We start from the raw sequence: 26405 nt of genomic DNA, 5'->3' as shown, positions 1-26405 counted from the left end.
TAGAGCTTGACACATAGAAAACTCTCTAAGTTCTGCTTGGAGGCTGCTGCTGTTAGGATTTATCCTGAATTGATTCTAGTGCTGTCTTTTGCTTCTTTTCCAGACTAGCATCAGAGATGCTATACAGGGTTAATGTCAATTAGTAAGTAAAAATTGAATATGTGTATTTGTTATTTCAAAATTTATGAGAGAATGTGGATATAATAGACAAGGAAATTTGCAGTATTTGTGTATTTGGCATTTTGTTGGACATGAAGAGGGCTGTTCAAAGAAGAGTGTAACTTTACCTACTTTTCATGCTTTTCTGTTTTGAACATTGGCAGAAAACAGAGAGAGGCATTCTGAGTCATCTGACTGGATGAAGACTATTCCAAGTTACAACCAAACAAATAGCTCCATGGACTTCAGAAATTATATGATGAGAGATGAAACTCTGGAGCCACTGCCCAAAAACTGGGAAATGGCCTACACTGATACGGGGATGATCTACTTCATTGAGTAAGCAAATGTCTGCGTCTCTTCTAACGTGCCCTGTCACTGTGAAGATTGTTTAAAATTTTTTTAAACTTCATTGGGACATGTGCCTGTTTCACAAGACTCTCATTTATTTTTCTTTCTTTAAAAATATTTTTCATAAAAGTGGCAGTGGATTCTTAATCTGATTATTTCCCTGGATGATATTTCATTTTTATTTGGCTTGGATAAAGGAATAGTGCGTTTGACCTCTGGTTTTGTGAAAGCAGGAGGATTAAAAACAGGTTCATCACTAATGATAAAAAATGTAAGGAATAAAAAGGTGTGTTGCTTTTCTTTTTCTTTTTTTTTTTTAACTTTTGTGTCAATTGTCCAAATTAATGAGCATTTCAAGAATTATCATCATAGGTAGGGGGTATATTATTATCTGAGCTAAATGTTTTCAGTCTTACAGTTTAGGTTTGATGTATTCAAGCAATATAGTTAAATAATATAGGAAAAAATACCACTGATCCTCAGAGTAATTGGTACAAGTGCACCAAAAAAATGATTGTTATAGATAAGCACAATTAATATAATATTTATAGAGATATTAAATACCACATGTATTAGATCAACCTAAAATTTTATGTTGTTTGCACCAAAAGATAATATTATGCAAATAATTTATTAGAAGTTTCATTATGAAGAATTTTTATATTCTTATACAGCTGTAATTCTCATCTTTGAAGTAATTTGCTCAAAGATAGAATATTAATGTGGTGAAGTTACAGAATATAACAATTATATCAGTTAAAATATTGAGGGCTGGGCACTGTACTCAAAGAACATACACTCAGAAGTGAATTAGGGATGGGATACTTGTATCTGTTTCCTCAAATTGTCCCAATTCCACATCCTTCCCATAGAGTAAGCTTTTTGCTGTACCACGTAGGATTCTAGTGTTTCAAAGACATAGATTTTTGTGTGCATGGTGCATGGTATTCTTTTTACCATATATGGTACGTTATTGATTATGTTTTACGTTTATGTAAACATTAATGACTGGGATCATACAAAACAGGCATAACCAGCTATGGTCTCCTCTATGGACAACTTAAGGGATTTTTCAAGGGTGATTTAGACTTTGGCTTTCATGCTGACTCTAGAACTAAACCCCAAAGTAAGGTGTATAGTGACTAGAAGTGACTAAGATATCTTTAGAAACAGTTTATAAGACATTGAATCTAACAGTACTTCACCCTGCAAACAGGGATAAGTTTGGAGGGGGAGGGAGGAAAGAATTTATAAAAGAAATCTCTTTAGAACTAAATATTATCTAACTGGATTAAAGACCTAAACATAAGACCTGAAACTATGAAACTCCTAGAAGAAAACATATGGGAAAATCTTCATGACATTGAATTTGGCAAAGACTCCTTAGATATGACACTAAAAGCACAGGCAACAAAAGCAAAATTAGACAAATAGGACTACATCAAACTTTAAAATTTTTGTACAGCAAAGGAAACAATCAACAGAGTGAAAAGGCAACCTACAGAATAGTAGAAAATATTCACAAACCATGTATCTGAAAAGAGGTTAATATCTAGAATATAGTTGGATATTTGGTGCTAGATAAAGCTGTTTTGTTTGCTATAGCTAATATGGTTGATCTGTGTTACTGCATGCAACTATAAGAATATCAATATAGGTCTATAGTCTTTAGTTTATGTTTTGAGAATAGCCCCTGTGGGCATTTCTTTTCTTTGGAAAATATGGGGTAAAATCCTAGTGAATTGCCTACATCTGCTAATTTAGCAGTAAAATTTTGAATCATTGGAACCAAAGTTAAGCTTTTCTCAAGTAGTAATTTTGAGTTTAGTTTAGCAAGATATTTCCATGTTTGTTTTTGTTTTGCCCAACAATCTGTATACTCCTAGGCCTCTTTGAGTCCTGATCCCTTTCATTTTGCTAAAATTCATTTAACTGGTTTTAGTTTGGGGGCATTTATTTCTGTGACAGAATGGGTAACACAGACTTTGTAGAAACGATCTCAGTTTTTCCTACATAGATTACCCGTTATGTAGCATACAGAACACTCCATGCTGATGAAAACTTAGTTTTGTAGAGTGAAGTTTAACTGTACTCATTGTTTTTACTTGCATATTACAGAAACAGCCACTTTAAAACATTTCGTTTTATTTTATTCTATTTTATTTTAAAGAGTCCCTGTGAAGACAGGGGCACTATTTGATTGTTTATTTGCCTTTATATTCCAGCCCCCAGTACAATACCTATATATTACAGGCACTCAAGACATACAGTATTTTTGAAGGGAGGGAGGAATACAGCCAGAAAGCAAACAAGGTTTTTATTGCAATTTTTTCAGCTAGATAATACATAGTATGTGGCTGTGTGCCCACCTTTTGAAACATTTTCAACTGCTTAAGGAAGTATCTGTTATTCTGTACTTGGCATGTTAGGCCTTCTTTAAGGTTTTTACTCTCAAATTAGTGCCTCTAACATTACCTTTCCTTTATAGCAGTTTTGAAGTAACAGACAGAAGGCAATTGGATTAACGAATCTGAGATACATAAATGGAGCCTGTTGGAGATTAACGTTCAAACTTCATATACATTTTAGTTGCTTTTAATCCTTACCGTTGAAATACTTTTCTCCCTTTTTATTTTACTATCTCTAATCGAAATCTTTTTTCTACAGCCACAATACCAAGACAACCACCTGGTTGGATCCTCGTCTTTGTAAGAAAGCCAAAGCCCCTGAAGACTGTGAAGATGGAGGTAGTGACTCAGAAACCTTTTATACCGTAGTTATTCTCTTAATCCCTTCTTGATCTTCTTGCTTAGATAGTGGGTTTTCCAAAACCCTAAACAAATCATAACGTACAGAAGCATATAAGCAGTGGGTGGGTATCACAATTAACTGACTATGGTAATTATGTCATCACATCTGATTTCATTTCTCTCTTTTTGAGGATTACATAATTCTTCTTCTTCAAAAAAAATCAATAAAAATAAATTTGTCCTTTTTTTGACATGCATTTTGAAAACAAACTTTTAAAATTCTAAATAAATTAGGCACATTCTCAACTACAAAGTAGCTTTATCATTTTTGTTGAACTTTCAAAAGTATATTTCATTTAGTATTAGTATATACTACAGTAGATATGTTAGTATCTATGGCTATTCCTTTAGCTATTTTGAGCAGCACTGGAAACTCAAAGTCTTTAGTATACCTACTGACACATAAGAAGTTTTCACTTCTTAAAGGAAAAATTATTTCTCTAAGAATCATCAGATAATAGTGCTAACCTGTGTTATATAGATTCTACTTAATAGTATAATTTTATTAATGTGTATAGAATTTATTCCATCTAAAATTGTTTGCTGTGTCTTCTTCTTAAACACAGGGTGCTGATGAATAAAATTTGCATTTGTTTTGTATCTCTAATCAGAAAGTATTAATTGGTTAAAAAAAGAGTGGCTTAGAATGAAGTTCATGATAATCCTCTTTATATTGAATTTGAATCTATAAAAACACTTAACAGAATTTTCATATATTTTGTTCTGCATGATTATAATATTAAGAGTTTTTCCAGGAACAAACAGTTAGAAAATAGAATTGTTTAGAATTCTATTTACAATGGCATAAAAAGAATTGTATGCTTTGGAACAAATCTACTTAAAGATGTGCAAATTCTCAACACTGAAAAGTATAAAACATCATTGAAATAAATTAATGAAGACCTAAAATAATTGATGAGATATACTGTGTTTATAAGTTAGATGATATAATGTTGTTAACGATGTCCATTTCCCCTAAATTGATGCCTAGGTTCAGTACAATCCCAATCAAAATCCCAATGGGCTGTTTTGAAGAAATTGACAAGTCAATTCTAATGTATATATGGAAATACAAAGGTTCTAATGAGCCAGACAACCTTAGAAAAAGACAAAGTTGAAGAATGTAGGCTACCAGATTTGAAAACTATACAGCTACAGTAATCAAGACAGTTTGGTATTATCATAAGGATGGACAATTGTGGAACAGAACAGAGAGTCTGGAAATAGATGCACACATATATGGTCACTTGATTTTCAGCCAAGGTGCCAAGTCAATTCAGTGAGAAAAGGAAAGTGTTTTTAACAAATCATGTTGGAATAACTGGATATTCATGTGGAAAAATGAACCTCAACTATATCTCACTCCATACGAAACAATTAATTTCAGATGGATCAAAGACCTAAGCATAAAAGCTAGAACCATAAAGCTTTTAGAAGAAAATATAGGAGAGTATCATCCTGACTTTGGGATTGGCAAAGATTTCTTATACAGGCCAGTATAATCATATTATATGAAGTGTGAACCATAGAAGAAAAATTGATATATTGTACTTAATAAAAATTTTAAATTTCTATTCATCAAAAGGCACCATTAAGAAAATGAATAGACACAGTCACAGATTTTGCAATATATATTTGACAGAGGAATTATATCCAGAATCTATAAAAAATGGTTTACAACTCAAGACAACCACATTTAAAAATTGGCAAAATATTTAAATAGACATTTCACCAAAGAAGATATACAAATGACCAATAAGCACATGAAAAGGTACTAAAAATTATCAGTCATAAGGGTAGTTGGCAAATTAAAACCACGATGAGATACTGCTTTACGCCCACTAGAATGACTATACTGAGAAAAGACAGACAATAACTAATGGGATGGGGAGAAACAATAACCATTGTATATTGCTGGGCCATTGTAAAATGGTACAGCCACTTTGGAAAACAGTTTGGCAGTTTCCTAAAAGGTTAAATATAAATTTACCATATGACCTAGTAATTTCACTCCTAGGTATCTACCCAAGAGGAATCAAAATAAAATTCCACGTAAATACTTACATAAAAATATTCATAGCAGCACTATCCATATTAGTAATAGCCAAAAAATGGGAACCTAAATGTCCATTAACCAATGAATGGATAAATAAAATGTAGGCGAGGTACAGTGGCTAATGCCTGTAATCCCAGCACTTTGGGAGGCTGAAGTGGAAGGATCACTTGAGTCCAAGAGTTTGAGACCAGCCTGGGCAACATACTGAAAAAATTTTTAAAAATTAGCCGGGTGTGGTGGCATGTCCCTTAGTCCTAGCTACTTGGGAGGCTGAGGCAAGAGGATCACTTGAACCCAGAAGTTCGAGGTTACAGTGAGCTATGTTCACGCCACTATGCTCTAGCCTGAGTGACAGAGTGAGACCCCATCTCTTAAGATAAATATATAAAAACAAAATGTGGTATAACTCTATAGTGGAATACTATTTAACAATAAAAAGGACCAATGTACTATACTTGCTGTAACATGTATGAACCTTAAAAGCATGCTAAATGAAAGAAGCTCAACACAAAAGACCAGATACTGTATAATTCTATTTATACAAAATGTCCAGAATAAGCAAATCTATGGAAACAGAACATATAGTGGTTGCCTAGGGCTGAGGATAAGTGTAGAGATTAACGGTTAATGCACAGTGATCTTATTGGGGTGATGGAAACATTCTAAAACTGGATTTTGGTGATGGTTGCACAACTCCAATTACTAAAAATGACTGAATTGTATATCTGTAACAGATCAATTTTATATTATGTAAATTATACCTCAATATAGTTGTTTTTAAAAATAGCCAAAGGACATAAACACACTTCACAAAAGAAGATAAAAGAATAGTCAATAAGAACATTAAAAGGTGCCATTCGTTAGTCATCACTACAGTGAGATACCATCCACACCCACTAGGAGGGCTAAGGATACCGTCCACATCAACTAGAAGTACTACAGTCAAATATACTAACAATAGTAAAGATTGATGAAACTTTAGAGCAAATGGAACTTTCATTTTTTTGTTAGTGGGAATGTAAAATTACCTGAACATTTTGGAGAACTTTGGGCAGTTTCCCATGAGGTACTATCTCAAGAGAAATGAAAACATGTCACCAGAAAGACTTTGCAAGAATGATCATGGCAGCTTTTTCATAATAGCTCAAACCTAGAAACATACCAAATATTAATATCTATCAACAGGAGAATAGATAAACAATTTGCAGTATATTCATGCAATGAAACACTACTCATGAATAAAAAGAGGAAACTGTTGATAACACTCAACAACATGGATGAGTCTTAGAAGCATGGTGAATGGAAGAAGCCAGACACAAAAGAATAGGTTCTAAATTATCTATTATTTAAAGCTTGAGAGCAGGCAAAACTCATCTATGGTGACAGAAATCAGAAAATGAGGTGGGGGAGAAAGGAAGAGGGTGAACCGAAATAATTCTGTGGAATGCTGGGTATACGTTCTCTGTCTTGTTTGGGGTGGCAGCTATATGCAATTGCCAAAACCCACTTTTTATAATTGAATGAGTACTTACATTGATGTTTTTTAATAATTGAAAGACTGCCTAAGAGTTATGCATTTTATTGTTTGTAAATTATATCTCAAAAATAATTTTTATACTGTCTCTCTCATCTATAAGGCTTTCAACAGTGAGTTCCTTCTTACGGTGAAATCAGCCGTGGTAAAGGCAAACTAGAATATATAATTCTGTAGAATTTGACTTTTTTGATTATGAATGTGGTAATAGTCTTCTAGAGCATGTCTCTTTGGTCTCTATTCCTTTTCCTACCCCTAATTATTTCAGTTCAGTTCTCTGCTTTGTCCTCTTTTCTTTTGTGGAAGGTATTTATTCTTACAACTTTATCAATTTACTATAGCTGGCCCAATTGTCTAAATCTCTAGTATTGTCTTCTGAATTTTATTTCTGTGTTTCCTATTGCTTTTAAGCCTTTGTTTTTGAGTATCCTATTAACACTTCAAATAAACGTATTCAAAACTAAATTTGACATCTTCTAACACCACCCCAGTCCCACTTTCTGTCATATAAGTACCATCCTCATGACCATCTAGGCCAAAATCCTTGCAATCATGTTTGCTTCTTCCTCTCTCCTTATTCTATATCCTATATAGTTTTAAAGTCCTGTTGCTTTTTCCTTTTTCTATTCTTGCCAATACATTGGAATATTGAAAGAACTTTATAGTTAACATACATATGCTTACCACTGGGATATTACAATTACCATTTTGCTACATTTGCTTTTTCACATAGCTATCTATTTGTGCTTTCTCTATCCAGGAAAATTTATTATATCTTCCCCTCCAGTCCTCAAATCACTGCACACTTGGATTATTTTTGTCTTTTTTCCTCCAGTTACTTCTCCCACTTTAATATATCCTTTATGCCAGTGGTCTCCAAAATGATAGTACTCAAACTGCCTACTGGTATACAGGAAGAAAATGTTAGAACTTGTTTTTCACGATGTTATTATTGAAAAAAAAGAAACTAAGCTTCAGTACTATGTTAGATACCGATTGGTAATGGCATTTTTCCTCATTCCATATGTCAGATTATCACATATGCTAGCCAGATTGTCTTGAGGGAGGAATGGGTGTGACACCCTTGCCTTATTTCCAAGGGCACTGTGAAGTTTTACAGTTGACTTGTGCCCAGTTAAGTGGATTTATGGACTATGTTATATAGTTTTTAAAGTAACCCACACAAAATGGAAATGTTGCTTTGAAAGATTTCTGCAAAGATACTGTTGATTGAAGTAATATGCAAGCCCAGGCTAATAGTAAGAAAATGACAGAGCTGACACTCTTTGTACACCTCATGTGAGATTTTTTTCAACCTCATTGAGGTATTAATAAAATAGTAATAATTGTTTATTTAGTCAACTCCTTTTCAAATATCTATTTTTTCATATGCTTTATTATATACATATTAGTAGAGTAGCACATATACATATGAACAAATATATATATCTTGGGGAGCAGATGTTCAGATTCTTTACTGAAAAGGCTACATGATCAAAAAACTTTGGAGACATAGACATTGCCTAAGATCACTAAATTAATCTTTCTAAAACTAACTTTCTAACTCTCTCTCTCTTTTGCTCCCTGTTGTCAGCAGAATAAAGTTCAGACTCCTTGGTCAAGTATTAAAGATTTTTTAAAATTGAAACATATTCTCTATTTCTTTTTCAAAGTGTTTTCATGTCGTAAGTCAGACATATTTTTGTCCTTGCCTTTGCCATATGCTCATTTCTTTTGCCAGGAACCAGCCTTGTTCCCTGTGTCTCCCTGACTATTGTCCTTCTAAGCTCAAACTTATAATTTCTTTGTATCCTCCTTTGTCGTTCTTTTCCAGGTCAGAATTAGATATTCTCTCCTTTGTGCTCAGTAGTATCATATGACATATCTCTGTTGCAGCAAGCAGTTACATTGAATTGTAACTAGATACCACACTCTTTAAGAGCAATGATTTTTGTCTTATCCATCTGTATATACTTTCAATAGAGATGTAAATGTTTGGAAGAAGGGAAAGAGGGAAGGGAAGGTGGAAAGGAAAGGAAGAGAAGGAAAGGAAAATAAGGAAAGAAGCTATTCTGTCCTCCAAATTATTTTGGTTATCCTTCTTGGAAATATTTTTTAATCTCCATAAGGTTCTGGGGGGCCAATAAATAATAAGGCTGTCTTGATTCACTAGTTTGTAGTCAATAGAGAAATAATTCACAGGAGATAGACAGCTGAGGTCAGAATGCCAGCTGATGAATGAATGTGGCATCAGCCCTGCATCCATATGTGTTTACTGATAGTTTCCCCCTACAGGAGGCTGACTTCAGCACTCAGTCTCTTGGCCTCTGTTCAGCTACAGGCCTCCTCGGAGCCACAAGGCAGGCATGGTGGAGAACAGACCAGAACCCACCTCTAAGGGCAGGCTGGCATCCAAAATAGTGAGAAAACCCAAGAATCCCTGAGCCAAGCATATTTATTCATTCTATAAAACTCACCAGTCAGATAAGACATTCTTTCTTCCTTGGGGAAGAAAGTGAGGAGGCTCAGAGAAACTGGAAATTTTTCACCCATTCTTTTTTTATGGAATTTGAAGAATTGGATGGGCATGTCCCCCTAATGCCCTTTACATTAAGGCTGATCGTATGTCTTGGTTGGCCCAGGACTAACCCTGCTTATTCCTATTGTCCCAGCATAATTATTAATAGTGTCTGCCTTTATTCTCAAAAGTGGACAGTACATTATAGGTCATCCTATTAATATCTCTCTTAAGATAGAACAAGCAAAATTGCATTCAGCATTCCAGGAATGTTCAAAACCCTTTAATGTAAGGCGTACTCTCTCCCATTCCCATAACTGGGTACATCTTTCTAACATTGCCTGTACTTATCTGGTGGGGAGCCTACAACTTGGAACCCTGTGCCTTTTTGTTTTATGCTCAGCCAAACTTTGCCACTTTCTCTGTGCACTTGTCTCCCCACTAAATAGGGGCAAAACAGCCCCACCCTAGACTATTTTCGGTTTAGACTATATCTGATTCACATTGATATTCTTTGCAGTGGTTTGCACAGTAGATGCTGAAAAGAGAGCAACCATAATAATATTTTAAATGTAGATTTTTATAGTTTAAAATATTTGCATTCTGATGAACATTTAAGATTTTCTAGAGCGATCTTACAGTTTCTAAAACTTACCCTTTTCTTCCCAGTCTTCTGATATTTAGAACCCAAATGTGTCTTTATACTGTATCTGATGATTTAATTGATGTATGTTTTCTCTTCCATTCAAGTAAAATAATTAGTGTTTTGGGTAAGTAGTTATCTTAAAAATACAACATCAGGAATCCCTTTTACTCTCCACCCATCCCCATTTCTCTTATGATGAAAGAAAGATTAAATTAATACTAAGCTTAGAAATGTATTGGATGTTGATGCCATTTTGGAGTTTAGAGAATGATAAAAGAAAATTATCAACTGAATAGAGCTGCACCATGGGAAAGCAATTGTAATTCATACATTTAAACAAGAAAAATCCTATTTTGGGAAGAGGAAAGAAAGAAGGATAAATTCATGGGTTTTTGAACCAACCAGCTGCTTGATATGGCAAAAATAGTTTTGCCTTTTGAAATAATTTTTTGAGGGAAATGCTTTGGCTTTATACACAGGAAAAGATAGGTCTCTCCTATCTCAAAAATAAATAAACACATTTTCTCTTAGCCTTAATCCTCCTTTCCTCATAGTTCTTATCCTGTCTTTCACAGCCAAGTTGTCTATTCTTAAGAACTCCACCTCTCATTTTTCTGTTCGGTGACTGCAATGTTCTGACTTTTGCTCCCCACCTTTTCAAGGTTACCAACAACCTCCTGATCTGGTAGATAGACACTTTTCATTCCTTTTAGCCTTTATCTTATTCCTGACAGCCTTACAGAGCATTTGTTAGTGGTGACCATGCTTCTGTCATCTTTGGTACCATTCCCTGTAACTGTTCTTGCTTTCTCCGTATGTTCCTTAAAATGTTAGTACTCCTAAAGTTCTATTCTCCACCTTTTTCTATTGACAATTTATCTAGCTAATCATCTCCATGTCTCCCGAATCTTTATCTTCTTACATTTCTCTCTCAAGTACCAGGTTCGTATTGCCAAGAGCTTGTCTCATATCTCTATCAGGATGTTCTACAGGCCGCTCAGATGTAACACCTTCCCTTCCTGCCTTCAACAAATGACATGACATCTTCCCAGCTGCTTGAGCCAAAAACTAGTTATCATCTTTTTCCTCACCCTGTCCTCTTTGTTGTAGTTAACTACCAAGTTGTATCTATTCTGACTTTTAAAAAACCTGCCGTTTTTTGAGTATCCATTGATGACGGGCACTATACTAGACACTTTTTATATATCATCTTATCTCCTAAATTCCTCTAAATCCAAATTAATTCCTCTTTTTTATTCCCACAGCCATTTTCATACTTAGGTATTCAATGAATGTTTGATAATGTGTTGTTTTCATGCCTGAAGAGCCAGAAACCTGGGAGTCTGGTTGGGCTCCTCCCTTTCTTGCCTCCCTCAATGCTGACGGTAGTCATTAAGTCCTATTACTTTGACTTCCTTGTATCCATTATCCATTCTACTACCTAGTACCACCTTAGTTCCAGCCTTCATAATTTCTTATCCAGTCTATTAGTGTTTTTATTATTTGTCTGCATTCATTCTCACTCCACTCCATCTATTCTATTCTTCTGCCCATAATCTTTCTTAAATATAAATTTAATCATGTCACAGTCCACCTTAATCAGTTCCATCATCATCAAAATAAAGATCAAACTAAAAAAAAAAAAAAGATCAAACTCTTTAATACAGCACTCCAGGAATGTCATTTGGTGCTTGTTCATAAAATTCATCTCTCTTTGCACATAACCTTCATTCCAGTTTACTAAATTATGTGTAATTACTGAAAATGCCAGGCATTCTTAACCCCTCAATGCCTTTTGATCTATCTGGAATGACCTCCTTCTCCCTAATCCCAACCCATCTTTTAAGACTGCTCAAACATCACCACTTTTAGAAGGCTTTCCTGATAGCCACTCTTACAGGCAATTGGTGTGATTCCTCTGCACTCCCCCCGGAAAGATTGTGTTTATATTCATCATGTCATTTATCTCTCTGTCTTCCTGTCTAGACTAGGAACTCCTTGAGATCAAGAAATGTATTTTGTTTCTAATTTCTATTTCTGCGTAAGGAAGGGGAGAGGAGGAAGAGAAGGGAAGAAAGAGGGGAAAAAGGAAGAAAGGAAATGAATGAATGAATTGATCCACTGCCTAGTGTATAAAATTGCTAGGTATTTTAGTCTTGCTTTTATTACCGTCATTTTAAATGGGGAAATAGTAACCACCTCATTGTCTGTATTAATCTGCCTTGCAAAAAACTGGCTAATAGTACCAGTGGTAAGGGCTTGTAATTACTAAAAGTTCAGGTGTAGTGGTGCATGCCTGTAGCCCCAGCTACTCAGGAGGCTGAGGTGGGAGGATCGTTTGAGCACAGGAGTTTCAGTCCAGCCTGGCCAACATAGACCCCCATCTCTAATTAAAAAAAAAAAAAAATTACTAAAAGTAACTCGGAAGATAAATTGCCATATTTGTTTGCTCTCCAAAAGAAAGGGCTGTACTTAATGTGTTAGTTGCTAATGGCTTTAAAGTGCTAAATCAACTTCTAAGTTAACACTGAAATATATTTGTTGATCTTGTATCTTCATTAACTACATTAATACATCCTTTTTAGTGTTAATACATTCTTTTTAGTGTATTTTTCAGATATCAAATGGATTATTTCAGCTGTCTCTATAGTCCTTCAATGCCCCAAACTTCTCTAAAGACAAAGCATAAATCCAGTTGTGGTATACTTGTAGAATTCATCCTTACTCAGTGCTATTCACTTCCCATGGTATTTCAAGAAAATTTCTATTAAAGAAAAAATATTTCTTTTGTGGAAGATCCATATGATATTGCTTTGGTAATACTGTTATAGTGCATTTTTATAGATATAATTAAAAAAATACTCTTATCCATGCGACAGTTGTTTGGTGATAAAATATTGGGCCCATTTAATTGGTAAACATTTGCTTCTTAGCTATGGAGGATAAAAGTGAACTGAAGTACATCTCAGTTCTTCTTAGTTTTATGTTCTGTTTTCACATATTTCAACTATTTGAATATTTCAAGTATTCTCACTTTTTCCACCTCAGACATTTCAGCCAGGTCCTTCAAATTTTGAAACCACAAATCAGTATATATGCAGAAAAATATGCTGGAGAAAAGGGGTAGCGTAATGCAGAATTTTTCATCAAGAGGCTAGTCATCTGTTCTTTTCTTTTATTCTGAATGCAGAACAGTCATTTTTATTAGAGCAAAGCAGTTTGTATAGCTTGGCAAGTTCATTATAATAGAATTTTTACTCACCAAGTTGATATGCCATAACTGAGGCTAAATGATATGAAACTGATAGGTCTTTCGATATAGTCTAAGCCTGTTTGTCGTCCAGCATACTTCATTTGTGTGTGTTTTTCGGCATGACAGAAACACTCTAAAATAAATTGAGGCTAGGCATGGTGGATCTTGCCTCTAATCCCAACACTTTCGGAGGCTGAGGTGGAAGGATCCCTTGAGGCCAGGAGTTCAAGAGCAGCCTATGCAACATAGTGAGAACCCCGTCTCTACCAAGAAAAAAAAAAATTCGCTGCGTGTGGTGGCACATGCTTGTAGTCCTAGCTGCTCAGGAGGCTAAGGCAGGAGGATTGCTTGAGCCCAGGAGTTGATTATAGTGAACTATGATCAGGCCATTGCACTCCAGCCTGGGTGACAGGGCGAGACCCATATCTAAAAAAAAAAAAAAAAAAGAAAGAAAAAAAATTAAGTTAACAGCAACAACAACAAAAAAGAAATTGAAAGTGAAAGTGTGGTACATCATAGTTTACAAATGTGGGTTTTTAAAAAAATTCCTTCTTGCCCAACTCCTGTATATAATTGATAGTACTAGAACCATCTGCTAGAAACATTCCTGCCAGCTTAATCCATGTTTTGTTAATAAGGTGGCTTTTTAGAAACCTTAATTTTATAAGGAATCAAACAAAGTGGAAAGGAAAAGAGGATTCTTTCTTGACAGGGTCAGTTAATGTTGAAAAGACTAGAAATATTTTTTAGCTATCAGAAATTCAACTACCTTTGGTATTTCTGGTTGTATTTTATTGGTCAGTTACTTGGAATAAATAATATATAATAATGCTACGTAAGATATTTCTTTGTTACTATTCACACATAGAGATTACGCAAGGTGCCATGGTAGTTAAGTTAGTATTCCTTCAGATACTCAGATCAAGTTAATCCAAGGGAAAGCAGGTACTTTTTTGGTTTTAAGCAAATCTGGATTGCCCACTTGAAATGGCAAAAATCTAAGGCTGGACTTTGCTTTGGGGAGAAGGGGGTCAGAATGTAATAGCAGAAATGATGATGTATGATAGTGAAAAATTTAACAAGCAGCTGCTTCTTGTACTGGACTACAGGGTAAGTGTGTCTCATGTCAGCATTCTCAAGCTTTTTAAATGAAAGAAATATATAATTTTTAAAAATAATTAGTATTTTTTTATGGTTTGTGATTTAGTTAAATACCTTTTAGTTTAATGTCATACTTTGTTCTGGGCTTCTAATTATTCGCTGAGATACTCACTGGCTATTGAAGAAGCCACTTAGACTTAAGCTGTGTTTGTTCTTTGAAAGTGAACCCTCAGCTTTCTGATTCCATGTATTAGGATAATTAAATAAAAAAGAAATTCATTCATTGATGAATTCTTTTCTGTTGGTTTTGAATCTGGCATTTCACTCAGTTTTCTTTATTTATAGAGCTTCCTTATGGCTGGGAGAAAATAGAGGACCCTCAGTATGGGACATACTATGTTGAGTAAGTTTGTTACTTTAGTTAATATTCTCCTAAATGTTTTCCTTTCAGCATACAGCTTTAGGACATACTGGTTATATCAGCTAGTTTTTCTGTTGATAAAAAAAAAAAAATTAATGGAAATACTGGATACAGCACTTTATGCTTCTGTGATCCAGTTTTTCAACTAGGGGGATAAGAAGGTAGGGGCAGTGAACATTTGCTTCACTGACCTTGGGCTTCCCAGAAATTCGCTTGGAATTTCTAAATATAGAGAGTAAGAGGGAAGTTGCCTAGAGGACTAATAGTTGGAGATGCTATCCTTACTACTACAGCCTCTAAAGAGAAAGGAAGTAGATAGAAAACTGAAATGAGGCCACTGGACTAGATGAATTATTGAGGTCACTTCCAACACTGCCACTGTATGCTTTTGAAAGCCATAAAAGGCCTTTTAGTACATTGTAACATAATGATACAAAGTTTTGAAGTATACAATTAAAGATATGCTGTCTTTGAAGGAGTTAATAAAGGAAAACTTTGTATGCTTTTTTGTGAGTGAAGTGTGCTTTTTACGCAGCTGTTATGGTTCAATTTAAACATAAATATATATTAGAGAGGAGCACCAAACACCTGCCTATGTTAGCCAGAGAAATTAGGCTAATGTCAACATCCAACTTTTCTTTCCCTTTTCTTTATTTGTCTAATTGCTACGTTGCTACAACCATTGGGATTGCTTTCTTTCCAGGTGCTACAGATAGAATTTTGATCTTAGATGTCTACAATCAGGCAAATAATTTTAGTAGAAATGTTACTATTTACCTGGAAACTAGGAGTCCGAACCTTCTGCCTAGATCACAAAGGCAAAATGATATTATTAACTGGAAAAATAGCAAACACAGGGATCTTCTAGTTTTATGATTGCTTATTAATTTTTATCACCTGTAAACATAAACCAATGCCATTTCCTGCTAATTATCCCTAAAGCACGTATCTCTAACTCTTGTTACAACTCTCATCTGTATTCTAATGTGTAGGTTGTTACTTGAGTCACTGTGGTTAGACAGATTTTTGGAATGACTTCTTAAAAGCCAAGATGTACCCTAAGGAAATGACTCAGTTAGATTGACCCTTAGGTATATAACTTCAGAGATTTAATATTTTGGTTCCTTTGAAAGGCTATGCTAATTTTATGTCCATTGTGTTATTTAATATCTTACTGATGCTGTGATGTGAAAAGCATACCACAGCTCTTGTGTTATTTTTTTTTTCCTGTGGCATATTTAACTAAAATCAAGGAAGAAACAACCATTTTTCAAGTCAAAGGAATATTTGGAGGCCAACTGAAAAGGTTTTGTGGGATTTTTCCCCCCTCAAAGTTTAGTCTCTTTAAATTGGACTTCAATAAACTATCATTTGCCATTGACACTGCTGAACATTTCTGAGATAATGATTCTCATTCTCTTTATTATCCATTCCAAGCGAATTTAAATACATGGTCAAAAGGTGAAAGTCATTTGCCTGTTATAAACTCTTGAGCTGACTGATCTGGTTCCCATTATGCAAGGATATAATATTGAAGAAACTTTAGGGCGAATCCTGAAGTGACCTGCTCCCAGTTGTCATGGAGGTGCCTGAAATAGCCAGAATTAGAAGCAACAACAGAAGCAGCAACATGATTTTGTATGATTGTTCCCAGAACAAGCTCATTTTATAGGAGGGTAATTTATTAGATTAAGAAAGAGCAGACTGTACTCAAGATGCACATTAGTATGGAGTCAGCTGAGCTATGGAGTGTGGCTTGATTCCCAGATTAGTTAGGTTTTGAATCCCAACCATAGTAATCTGCAGTGAGTTTACTGATGGAGATAAAAAGCTGTTACTTGAATGGCTACTCTTTGGCTCTCTGAGTTTGTCAAACCAGATGGCACAATGATTGCTCTTGGCAGGAGCCTTGTAGTAGTAACACCAACTGCAACGGCAGTTGTTCTTTGTGAGTATTTCAGAGGATGAGATTCTAAGATGTTAATTTATTTTTGAAAATAAAATTGTTCCAAAAATTTAATGGCAGGCCTTCCATAAAAATGCTTATATATATAGAAATGCTGTCTTGATTGTATTGCATGAAATATCTTTTTTTCTAATTGACATATAATACTTATATATATTTATGGGATACACAGTGATGTTTCAATATATATAATGTATAGTGATCAGACCGGGGTAATTAGAATTAAATGTCTTGATATACTTAGGTGACAAAGTGAAAATATACATCTACTTTCGTATCTCAAACTCTTTATGAAAGAATAACTATTCCTTTAGTTGAGATAAATTTTTAAATCCAGATATTAGACATAAAATTTTATTATAGATGGTATTCCAAATTATATATTATATATTTAATCATGCTTGTTTGCTACCTTTGTTTAATTCTGATAATCTGTAATATCCTTCTCTCTTACTTCCCATAGTTATATGGAAAATAAAATCTGTTACATCTTAATAATATTATGGGGATAAGTAACTAAATGAAAAGGAGAGTATTTTCATTTTTTTGTTTTTTATTTTGTTTGGGGGGGGGTGGCATTTTAATCTAGGTATTCTAAGGTAATAAATGCAATTATTCCCTCACTAAATCTTATATTCTTTTGTTAAAGAATTTTCAGGAAAGAGATTACTCATTTGCATACTTCTGCCCTCTTCTCCCACACATAACAAAGGGTATAAATACAAATTACTACTTTTTATGTTCTAATGCCTGGGTGGCAAAGTGAGTCATTCTAGCTGATGATGTCAAAGTGAAAGTGAGCCAAGTTTCTTTCTAAACAGGTTTATTCTTTTCTGAGTGTCAGTTTTTAGTTTTTGTTTTTTAAAGAATATGTATAATGTCAATACCTAATAAATTTTTTTTAAAGTGGTACCTCAGATTTTCATTTTCACAGAGAGTTAAATAGTTAACTCGCTGGATAAGGTGCCCCCGCGTAGTATGAAGCAGAAGTATACTCAAGTGTTAGTGAAATCAGAACCCAAAGAATGTCAAGTGGAACTTGCCGTATTTAGAGCTCTGAAACTAAATAGCCACATCTGTTGTGGAGTTAATATGTACTAGAGGCCTAAACGACATGGAAAAAACTAACATTCTTTTCTATATTTTTTTTAAGTTTTAAAATTTTTTTGTCTTTGCTGTCCCTTTCTCCACCACCATTAATGTTCACAAATGGTAAAGTAAATGTCCAATTTGTGTGACTATTTATAGGTATATATTGTAATATTCAGCCTATCTAAAGACAATCATACTCTGAAATCCTCATGATTTGATGTTTAATTGTTGGTATTCACTAATATCACTTCTTGTTAGAGTAGATTTTACTAGAAAACATGTATCATTTGGTGAAATATCTTTGTACTGTGGAATTGCTAGAATATGATTCCCATTGTTTCTGCATTAGACCTATCTGTGGTCTTAAACAGCTTTTTTTTTTTTTTTTTTTTTTTAACAACAGTTACTTTCTTAAGCAACTTCTACTTAAATGACTTGCCAGAATAACAATGCTCTATTCCCCTTATAAAATACAGACTGCCATAGGATGTTGAAGACTGTTGGCTAATCTCCTCCTCTCTAGTCTCCCCAGGCTTCTCTGCTTTCCCTCACAGAGCTGTATGCTTTCCAAGAGTCAGTTGTGAATGTTCAACAAAGTTGAACTTATGTTATATAATTCATTTGATTATGATATGATTGTGAAGAAATTTATGTGTAAAACATTCTATAATACAATTTGATAAAAAGCAAATCATTTTCCTAGTTGCTGCTGAATGAATGTGGGCAAGTCAGTGAAAAAGTAATAGTAATATTCTAGAAGGGTTTGATACCAAGATTTCTTTGAAAAAGTCTTTGCAACTCACTTCATTTTGGAGAAACTTAAATTAAAACCCTTCTATCATTAACTACCTTTTTAAAAACATTAAATGACCAATTACCAACACTTCTGATTGCACCAGATAATTGGGCTTCTATAGTTTTGGATACTGTCATTGGCTATATTGGGCAGGTTATAAAGAAGCTATAGTAAATGTAATATAACCTTCAGCAGCTTTGACTTCTAGTTATCTTCTGTGGGACTTTCTTTAGTTGCCAAAAAACCCCTCCACTATCATCAGTCAGTTTCTCCGTGTTCCATAGCCTAAGGATACATGTTTTCCCTTAATATATGGTGATGAACTGGTATGATAATCTGTTTAAAAATATGTAACTCTTACATCTTAAACTGAAGTGCATATTTTTCTACATTTTACAGTCACCTTAACCAGAAAACCCAGTTTGAAAATCCAGTGGAAGAAGCCAAAAGGAAAAAGCAGTTAGGACAGTCTGAAATTGGGTCTTCAAAACCAGGTAAAACTTTTTCCTCAGTCTTTTCTTTAAGAATAACTTGTGAAATTTGTATGTTGAGTTAATAAAAGTGGGTTTGAACTTTTTGTTGCTGAGACTTTGAAATTCAACTAATTTTTGTCACTGTAAAGAGGAATAATCTCAATAAAACATCTGAACATTCTGAGAATACTGAGATTTTTCCCATGATTATATAAAAAGCATAAAATTGTTGGGAGAAGGGATTTGGGTAGCTTTTTATGAGTTTGAGGTATTGTTTTGAAGATTCGAATGTTTCCTTATGTTTAAGGAGAGGCCAATATTAGATCTGTAGTTCATTATGAGTTTTTCCCAAGTGGATGTGGGAGGGCAAGAAAGGATTCCTGGGTGTTATTCAAGTTGTGCTAGTTCTTCAGGAATAACGGCTACCATTATTGAGATAGTGGGTCAAACACAGAACTAGATGCTTTGTATAATTATCTCATTTAAGTCTCAAAATAGCTCTGCAGAGTTATTACTATCATTTCCCCCATTTGGAGGCTTTGATGGCATCAATTTAAAATTGTCTGATCCATCCCATGGCTATACTTTTCACAGGGACAGAAGCACTCGTGTTTGTAAGCCAAGGAACCTCCATCCTTGAACAGTATGGAAGATACTCCTGACTAATTTTCAGTTAGCTTTGGTTTTTTATTATTCCTTTCCAAAATTAGATATTAACCAAAACTTTCCCTTTCTCTTTACTGTTTGCACATCTTGAATGTCATCCATTCATTGTATGGTAATTTTTTAGTTTTACCCTCACAAGCCAATCTTATTCCAGTATTCGTGGGGACTAAAGCATGGGATAGCTAACCAATCAATATTTGACATAAAAATGAAAAAGGTACATTTCACTAAAGATATTATCATCAAATACCTAAGTATTCAGTCATTAAAGAAATGTTTTTGTCTACCATCTGGTAGGCAACACTAGTGGACAGTCAAAATCAACTTTCTTAACTGAATGGGTATTGCACATGTCAGTTAAGTAAATTTTGAAAAATAATATTTTATTTAGAGAGTAGTTGCTATTGTGAATATCAGAAGCTCAACAAGAGCTCAGCAATACACAGAGGTATCACCATGACTGGCCATCCTCTGGGAGACCTTACAAAATGGCATTTACAGGGTTAAGCGCACGGCTGTCTAGACAAGTCTAGTTCTCTACTTTGAGAAGCCCAAAATAACTGGGTTTTGTTTGTTAGTATCAGTTGCTTTTATTTGCAAGAGATCAGCAAATCTGGAAATAATGTATCAAATAAAGGAGACCCTACTTTCTACCCCAAACCTGACTTTGTCGGTATTTCCAGCTTACCTCTTCAGGGAGCTCTTTACATACTGCACGATCTGCGTAACCATACAGAGCAGTCCCATGGTTGCTCTTTTTTCTGACAGTAATGCATACCACTTAGAACACTCTGCTAGGAGGGCCTGCAACAGATACACACAGATAACTCTGGGCATGATACTAGTGCCAAATGTGGGCTAAGTGTGAAGTAAGCTGCCCTTGTTAATATAAGTCATTAGGGAAATGCACAACAAAATCACAATGAGATACCACCACATGACCACTAGAAAGGTTACAACCAAAAGGACAGACAATAACAATTATTAGAAAGGATGTGGAGAAATTGGGGCCCTTCTGTGTTGCTGGTAAAAATGTAAATTGCTGCAGCCATTTTGGAAAAGTCTGGCAGCTCATCAAAATGTTAACTGTAGTTACATATGTTTGTAGAAACTGCTGGAATTCTCCTTCCAGTATATATCCAAGATGAATAAAAACATGTCCACACAAAAACTTGTATAGGTCAGTAAATGTTCATAGCAACATTATTAATAATAGCCAAAAAGTGGGAATAACCCAAATGTCCATCAACTAAAGAATAGGTAAATGAAATGTGATATATCTATATTAATACTACAGAATATTATTTGGCAATAATATAATATTTTATATTTATGCATCTATTTATTAAATATATTGATTTATCTGTTATATAAGACCATATATTATATGGTTTCATTTATACGAAATGCCCAGATTAGGCAGATCTATAGAAAGAAAGTAGATTTGTGTTTGCCTAAGATGAGGGTGTGGAATGTGGGTTGCAAGAAATGGATACTGACTGCTAATGGGCACAGAGATTTCCTTTGGAGGAGGTGCATGGAGGATGTTCTAAAATTGGATTGTGCTAAGAGTTGCACAACATTGAATTTGTATGGTTTAAATGGCGGAATCCTATGGCATGTGAATTATATCTCAGTAAAGCTGTTAAAAATAAATATAGCAGAAAATTTTAAACCATTTTTTTAAAAAGGCAAGTTAATGCTTTATAAATTATAAATCTGTACAATTTGATTCTCTCATAATTTTCGTAACTGTCCTAATGGCAGCCATAATGGGAGAAAGGAGAGAAAAGGTGCTAGGGAAGGGAAAGAAAGTGTTATTTACAAATGTGAGTCACTTTCAGTTCTAGGATCATCCAACCTCTAAAATAGGCCTTTCAAAGGAACCGTGTTTTTCTTCTTCCTAAAGTACCCACTAAACATGAGGGAAAGGGAAAGGGAAATATGAAGCTATTTATTTCACATGCAGGGGATTCACTCCTTCTATCAGATATAAATTAGAGGCTGCAGAAAGCCTGAGTTGTGAATTATAAAAATTCTCAATATATTCTCTTTCATAAGTTTGTGACACTGGACTTCATCTTCCTAGTACAGTGCTTTCCATATAGGGTTCAGTAGATGCTTATTCAATTGAAAAGTACAGCTGAATGAGTGTCCAAAACTTTCAGGAATTTAGTACTAAAGGTTTTGACTTCATATGATGGAGTCTGGGTTGAGAGAAAGTAAGTACAAACAAGGCAATCAGGAGGAGATGACACAGGTGTTTTTAACTTTTCAAATAACATAAAAGAATCCTATTAAAGATAAATGATACATTAAGGTTTTTTTTTAATGATTTATGAGTTCAAATTCTAACTATTCTACAACATTGGATTCTTTCCAATTTTCTTTACTTTATGGTTTCTCTTATATTTAAGTTATATAGACTATCTTGAAGATTGGTGTACAGGCTATTTGCATTGTAATTATTTTTGTTCTCTAACTCACTTCTCATTTTGGCACAGATGTGGAAAAATCACACTTTACACGAGATCCATCCCAACTTAAAGGTGTCCTTATTCGAGTATCACTGAAAAAAAGCACAATGGGATTTGGTTTTACCATTATTGGTGGAGATAGGCCTGATGAGTTCCTACAAGTGAAAAACGTACTGAAAGATGGTCCTGCAGCTCAGGATGGGAAAATTGCACCAGGTAACAAATTTTTCAGAATTTCTTAAAGAGTAGTGATACTATAACAAAAATTATAGTAAAGATACTTTATTTATATATTGTATTAGAAAGAAAATTAAATTATATAACTGAAGAGTGAGATTCTTACATTAAAATAGCTTATCCTCTAAATTAAATGCATATTAGCTTTGAAGAAGGACCATTTTATAAATTTGTGGAAACTATTAGAGAAAACAAATTTATTAATGTTTTGGAATACTTTAGATAATTTTGAGATATATATCCTTGGCTATATAAAATTAAAGATTTATTAACCATCTTAGAAAACTGTTTGGTTGTTTAATTTTCTTTGATTATGTAGGATACTTTTGTAGCTAACAATTACCTATAATCGTACTTGAAAAATGATCCAGTGTAGTATTTATAGTTATACCAAACAAATTGTTATATTCCACAGTTTTTCCCCAAGTGTTTTTGCTTCCTTAATTTTACTAGTCATTAGTAAAATTTAACTCCTGTGTTAAGAATTATAGACACAAACATTACCATTTTGACAAAGCTGTATAAACTTAAGTTGTCCTTTATGTAGTTTTCCTAAAGTATTTTCTTGGTAGTTGTTGGATATTTTAATGTGGCTGGCAGTGTTTGTGGCTGAGGAGCTTAGAGGAGGTTCAAGACAGGTTACTGATTACAAGGGAGGTTTAAGCACTTTTTTCCAGAAGAATTTTAATATTATACTGAGGTTGCTTCTTGCAGTGTTTGCTAGACATTTCTAATCCTCTGTTATTTTACATACCATGTAAATATGGGCCCACATTTGCGTGGCTGAATTGTCATAGTACTTTTTGATGACAAACATCAAGTTATTTTCAATTAGGATGTGGAATCTCTTATATTATGCTATATCCCATTGAGGTGCTAGAAACAACAAGAAAACTTAAAATAATCAAGAGTTATATTTATAAAGAAAATTATTTTAATTCTACTTTATTACTTTATAAAAGTAACAAACTATAGAGATTAGAATTAACAGTAAGGATTTTTTGTTTTCAGTTTTGACCTTTTCGACGTTTTGTCCATGAAATGTATCTCTTAGCTATCATATATGCTGTCAGGATTTCATAATATAGTTTCAGATTTGCCTAAAACTGTTATTATCTAATTTGCATAGAAATATAATACTCCCATGAAAATCCTAGGAGCTTTCACCAGGAGTGGAAAAGTCAAAACTTTGTTTCTAATTAGTCTAATTTCTGTATCTTAGATTATGAAACAAATTTCCAGAGACTAACAATTGATTTTAACACTATTCAGGTTGATTTTTTTAAAAGCCATCAGAACAAATTAAAGCACCATTACCCTTTACTTGGCAATAACCTTTTAAATAATCATATTCAAATAAAAGCAAATGAATGGGACAACAGAGGTCAAATTTTAAGTCAGGTCTGCATTAAAAAATACCTAACTGACTAATGTCAAGTGATAAAGATTCTGAAACCAAATTAGGCTGGGCACAGTGGCTCATGCCTGTAATCCTAGCACTCTGGGAGGCCGAGGCAGGAGAATTGCTTGGGAGTTCAAGACCAACCTGAGCAAGAGCGGGACCCTGTCTCTACAAAAAAGTAGAAAAATTAGCCGGGCATGGTGATGCACACCTGTAGTCCCAGCTACTCAGAAGGCTGAGGCAGGAGAATCACTTGAGCCCAGGAATTTGAGGGTACAGTGAGCTATGATGACACCATTGCACTCTAGCCTGGGCTATAGAGTGAGACCCTGTCTGAAAAAAAAATAAAATAAATAAAATAAAATAAAAAATAGATACACTAATGTAAAATCAGGAAAGCAAAACCAACTTTTATAAAGATTAATTTTGCTGACTTTTCAATGCCTTAAATAATACATCCTTTGCTTGTATTGATTTTTTTGTTGCTTGTTTCACCTTTTGCAATCTGATTTGTAATATTAATAAATTCAAAATCTCTACAAAAATGATGCTGAAAGAAAATACATTCATAAACTAACATTCTAATCTTAGCTCTACATTTCTCAAATTAGAATAAATTTTTAAGTACATTGTAATCAATGGCTTCTTAAACTCAAGAAATAAAGTGATATTTAAAGATAGCCTGTTTGTACAAGTAGCCAATTGAGTTATTCGCCACTCTTCTATGTACTAAATACTATTATGTGCCTAGTTTTGTATGGCTACTTAGGTATGACTTAGAAGGTATACTAACAATGATTATATGAATTTTCAGGGTTTGTTTTAATGATGCACTTGAGCTTGAAGTCACAACCCTTTGCTGCTAAAATAATTAAGATTTTAGACATTACATATACTTTTTAGAGGGGAATCACAAAAGGGAGAATGTCTGTGTTAGAAATCTATCCTTTCAGGCTGGGCGAGGTGACTCACGCCTGTAATCCTAGCACTCTGGGAGGCCGAGGCGGGATGATCGCTTGAGGTCAGAAGTTCAAGACCAGCCTGAGCAAGAGTGAGACCCCGTCTCTACTAAAAATAGAAAACATTAGCCGGGCATGGTGGTGCTCACCTGTAGTCCCAGCTACCTGGGAGGCTGAGGCAGGAGGACCTTGAGCCCAGGAGTTTGAGGTTGCTGTGAGCTAGGCTGATGCCACGGCACTCTAGACTGGGCAGCAGAGCAAGACTCTGCCTCAAAAAAAGAAAGAAATCTATCCTTTCTGCTGTTAATGAACCGTAAGAGGTTTCCAGAATTCAAATTTAGTTGTTAAATTTAAGTTATTTTTGCCTCTCCTCCAGCAAAAAATTAACTTTATTTGGTGGTTTTAATATTTTTATCATGATTGTGTTTTACCAGGTGATGTTATTGTAGACATCAATAGCAACTGTGTCCTTGGTCACACTCATGCAGATGTTGTCCAGATGTTTCAACTGGTACCTGTCAATCAGTATGTAAACCTCACTTTATGTCGTGGTTATCCACTTCCTGATGACAGTGAAGATCCTGTTGTGGATATTGTTGCTGCTACCCCTGTCATCAATGGACAATCATTAACCAAGGGAGAGACTTGCATAAATACTCAGGATTTTAAGCCAGGAGCAATGGTTCTGGACCAGAATGGAAAATCAGGACACACCTTGACCAGTGATCGTCTCAATGGACCATCAGATCTAAGCGAACAGAGAGCATCCATGGCATCATCAGGCGGTTCCCAGCCTGAACTAGTGACTATCCCTTTGATTAAGGGCCCAAAAGGTTTTGGGTTTGCAATTGCTGACAGCCCTACTGGACAGAAGGTGAAAATGATATTGGATAGCCAGTGGTGTCAAGGCCTTCAGAAAGGGGATATAATTAAGGAAATTTACCATCAAAATGTGCAGAATTTAACACATCTCCAAGTGGTAGAGGTGCTAAAGCAGTTTCCAATAGGTGCAGATGTACCATTGCTTATCTTAAGAGGAGGTGAGTAAAAGCACAACAGGGAAAAGCTTCAATGTTCAAACATTTATATCTGTTGATTATCCTTCCTTACAGATCAGAATGTCTTTTCCCAGCAGACTTAACTGGTAATTAGGGTGCATTTCCTTAAGGTTCTGTCTGATTGTTTCCATAAGTGATATCTTTTTCGGAAGTTTATTTAGTTATTAGTGGTTTCATTTATGTCCATTAAGGATTTCTTTTCCTCTGTATTCTTTTTAAAATCTGATTTATGGCTTTAATGATTAGAGAGAGTCATATCATTGTGCTACTTCAAATGAAATATATTCTCTTAATTTCATTTTCGCTGTTAATGGCAATAATAGAAATTGACTCTTTCAACTAGTGGTGCTTCATTTCTGGACCGCTGTAATGCACCAAAGATGTTTTGAAAGAGCTAGCATCTCTGTGGATAAGTAAAATGTTGGAGGGT

The 26405-nt window shown here is 34.5% G+C and overlaps 1 protein-coding gene across 2 annotated transcripts in view; it reads left to right on the top strand.

Annotated features, from left to right (window-relative positions):
- MAGI3 (membrane associated guanylate kinase, WW and PDZ domain containing 3) overlaps nt 1-26405 on the top strand; it is a 237669-nt gene that overhangs the window by 167179 nt on the left and 44085 nt on the right. For both annotated transcript variants that reach the window (XM_069480811.1, XM_069480812.1), the window contains exons 5-10: nt 324-498; nt 3178-3257; nt 14774-14831; nt 19103-19197; nt 22347-22535; nt 25352-25957. In XM_069480811.1, coding sequence (XP_069336912.1) covers nt 324-498; nt 3178-3257; nt 14774-14831; nt 19103-19197; nt 22347-22535; nt 25352-25957 — 1203 coding nt within the window. The remainder of the gene's footprint in view (nt 1-323; nt 499-3177; nt 3258-14773; nt 14832-19102; nt 19198-22346; nt 22536-25351; nt 25958-26405) is intronic.

The sequence above is a fragment of the Eulemur rufifrons genome, chromosome 8 (assembly GCF_041146395.1).
Source record: "Eulemur rufifrons isolate Redbay chromosome 8, OSU_ERuf_1, whole genome shotgun sequence".
Classification (NCBI taxonomy): domain Eukaryota; kingdom Metazoa; phylum Chordata; class Mammalia; order Primates; family Lemuridae; genus Eulemur; species Eulemur rufifrons.
Note: the sequence above shows the minus strand (reverse complement) of the source record. Positions and strands in the feature narration are given on the sequence as shown.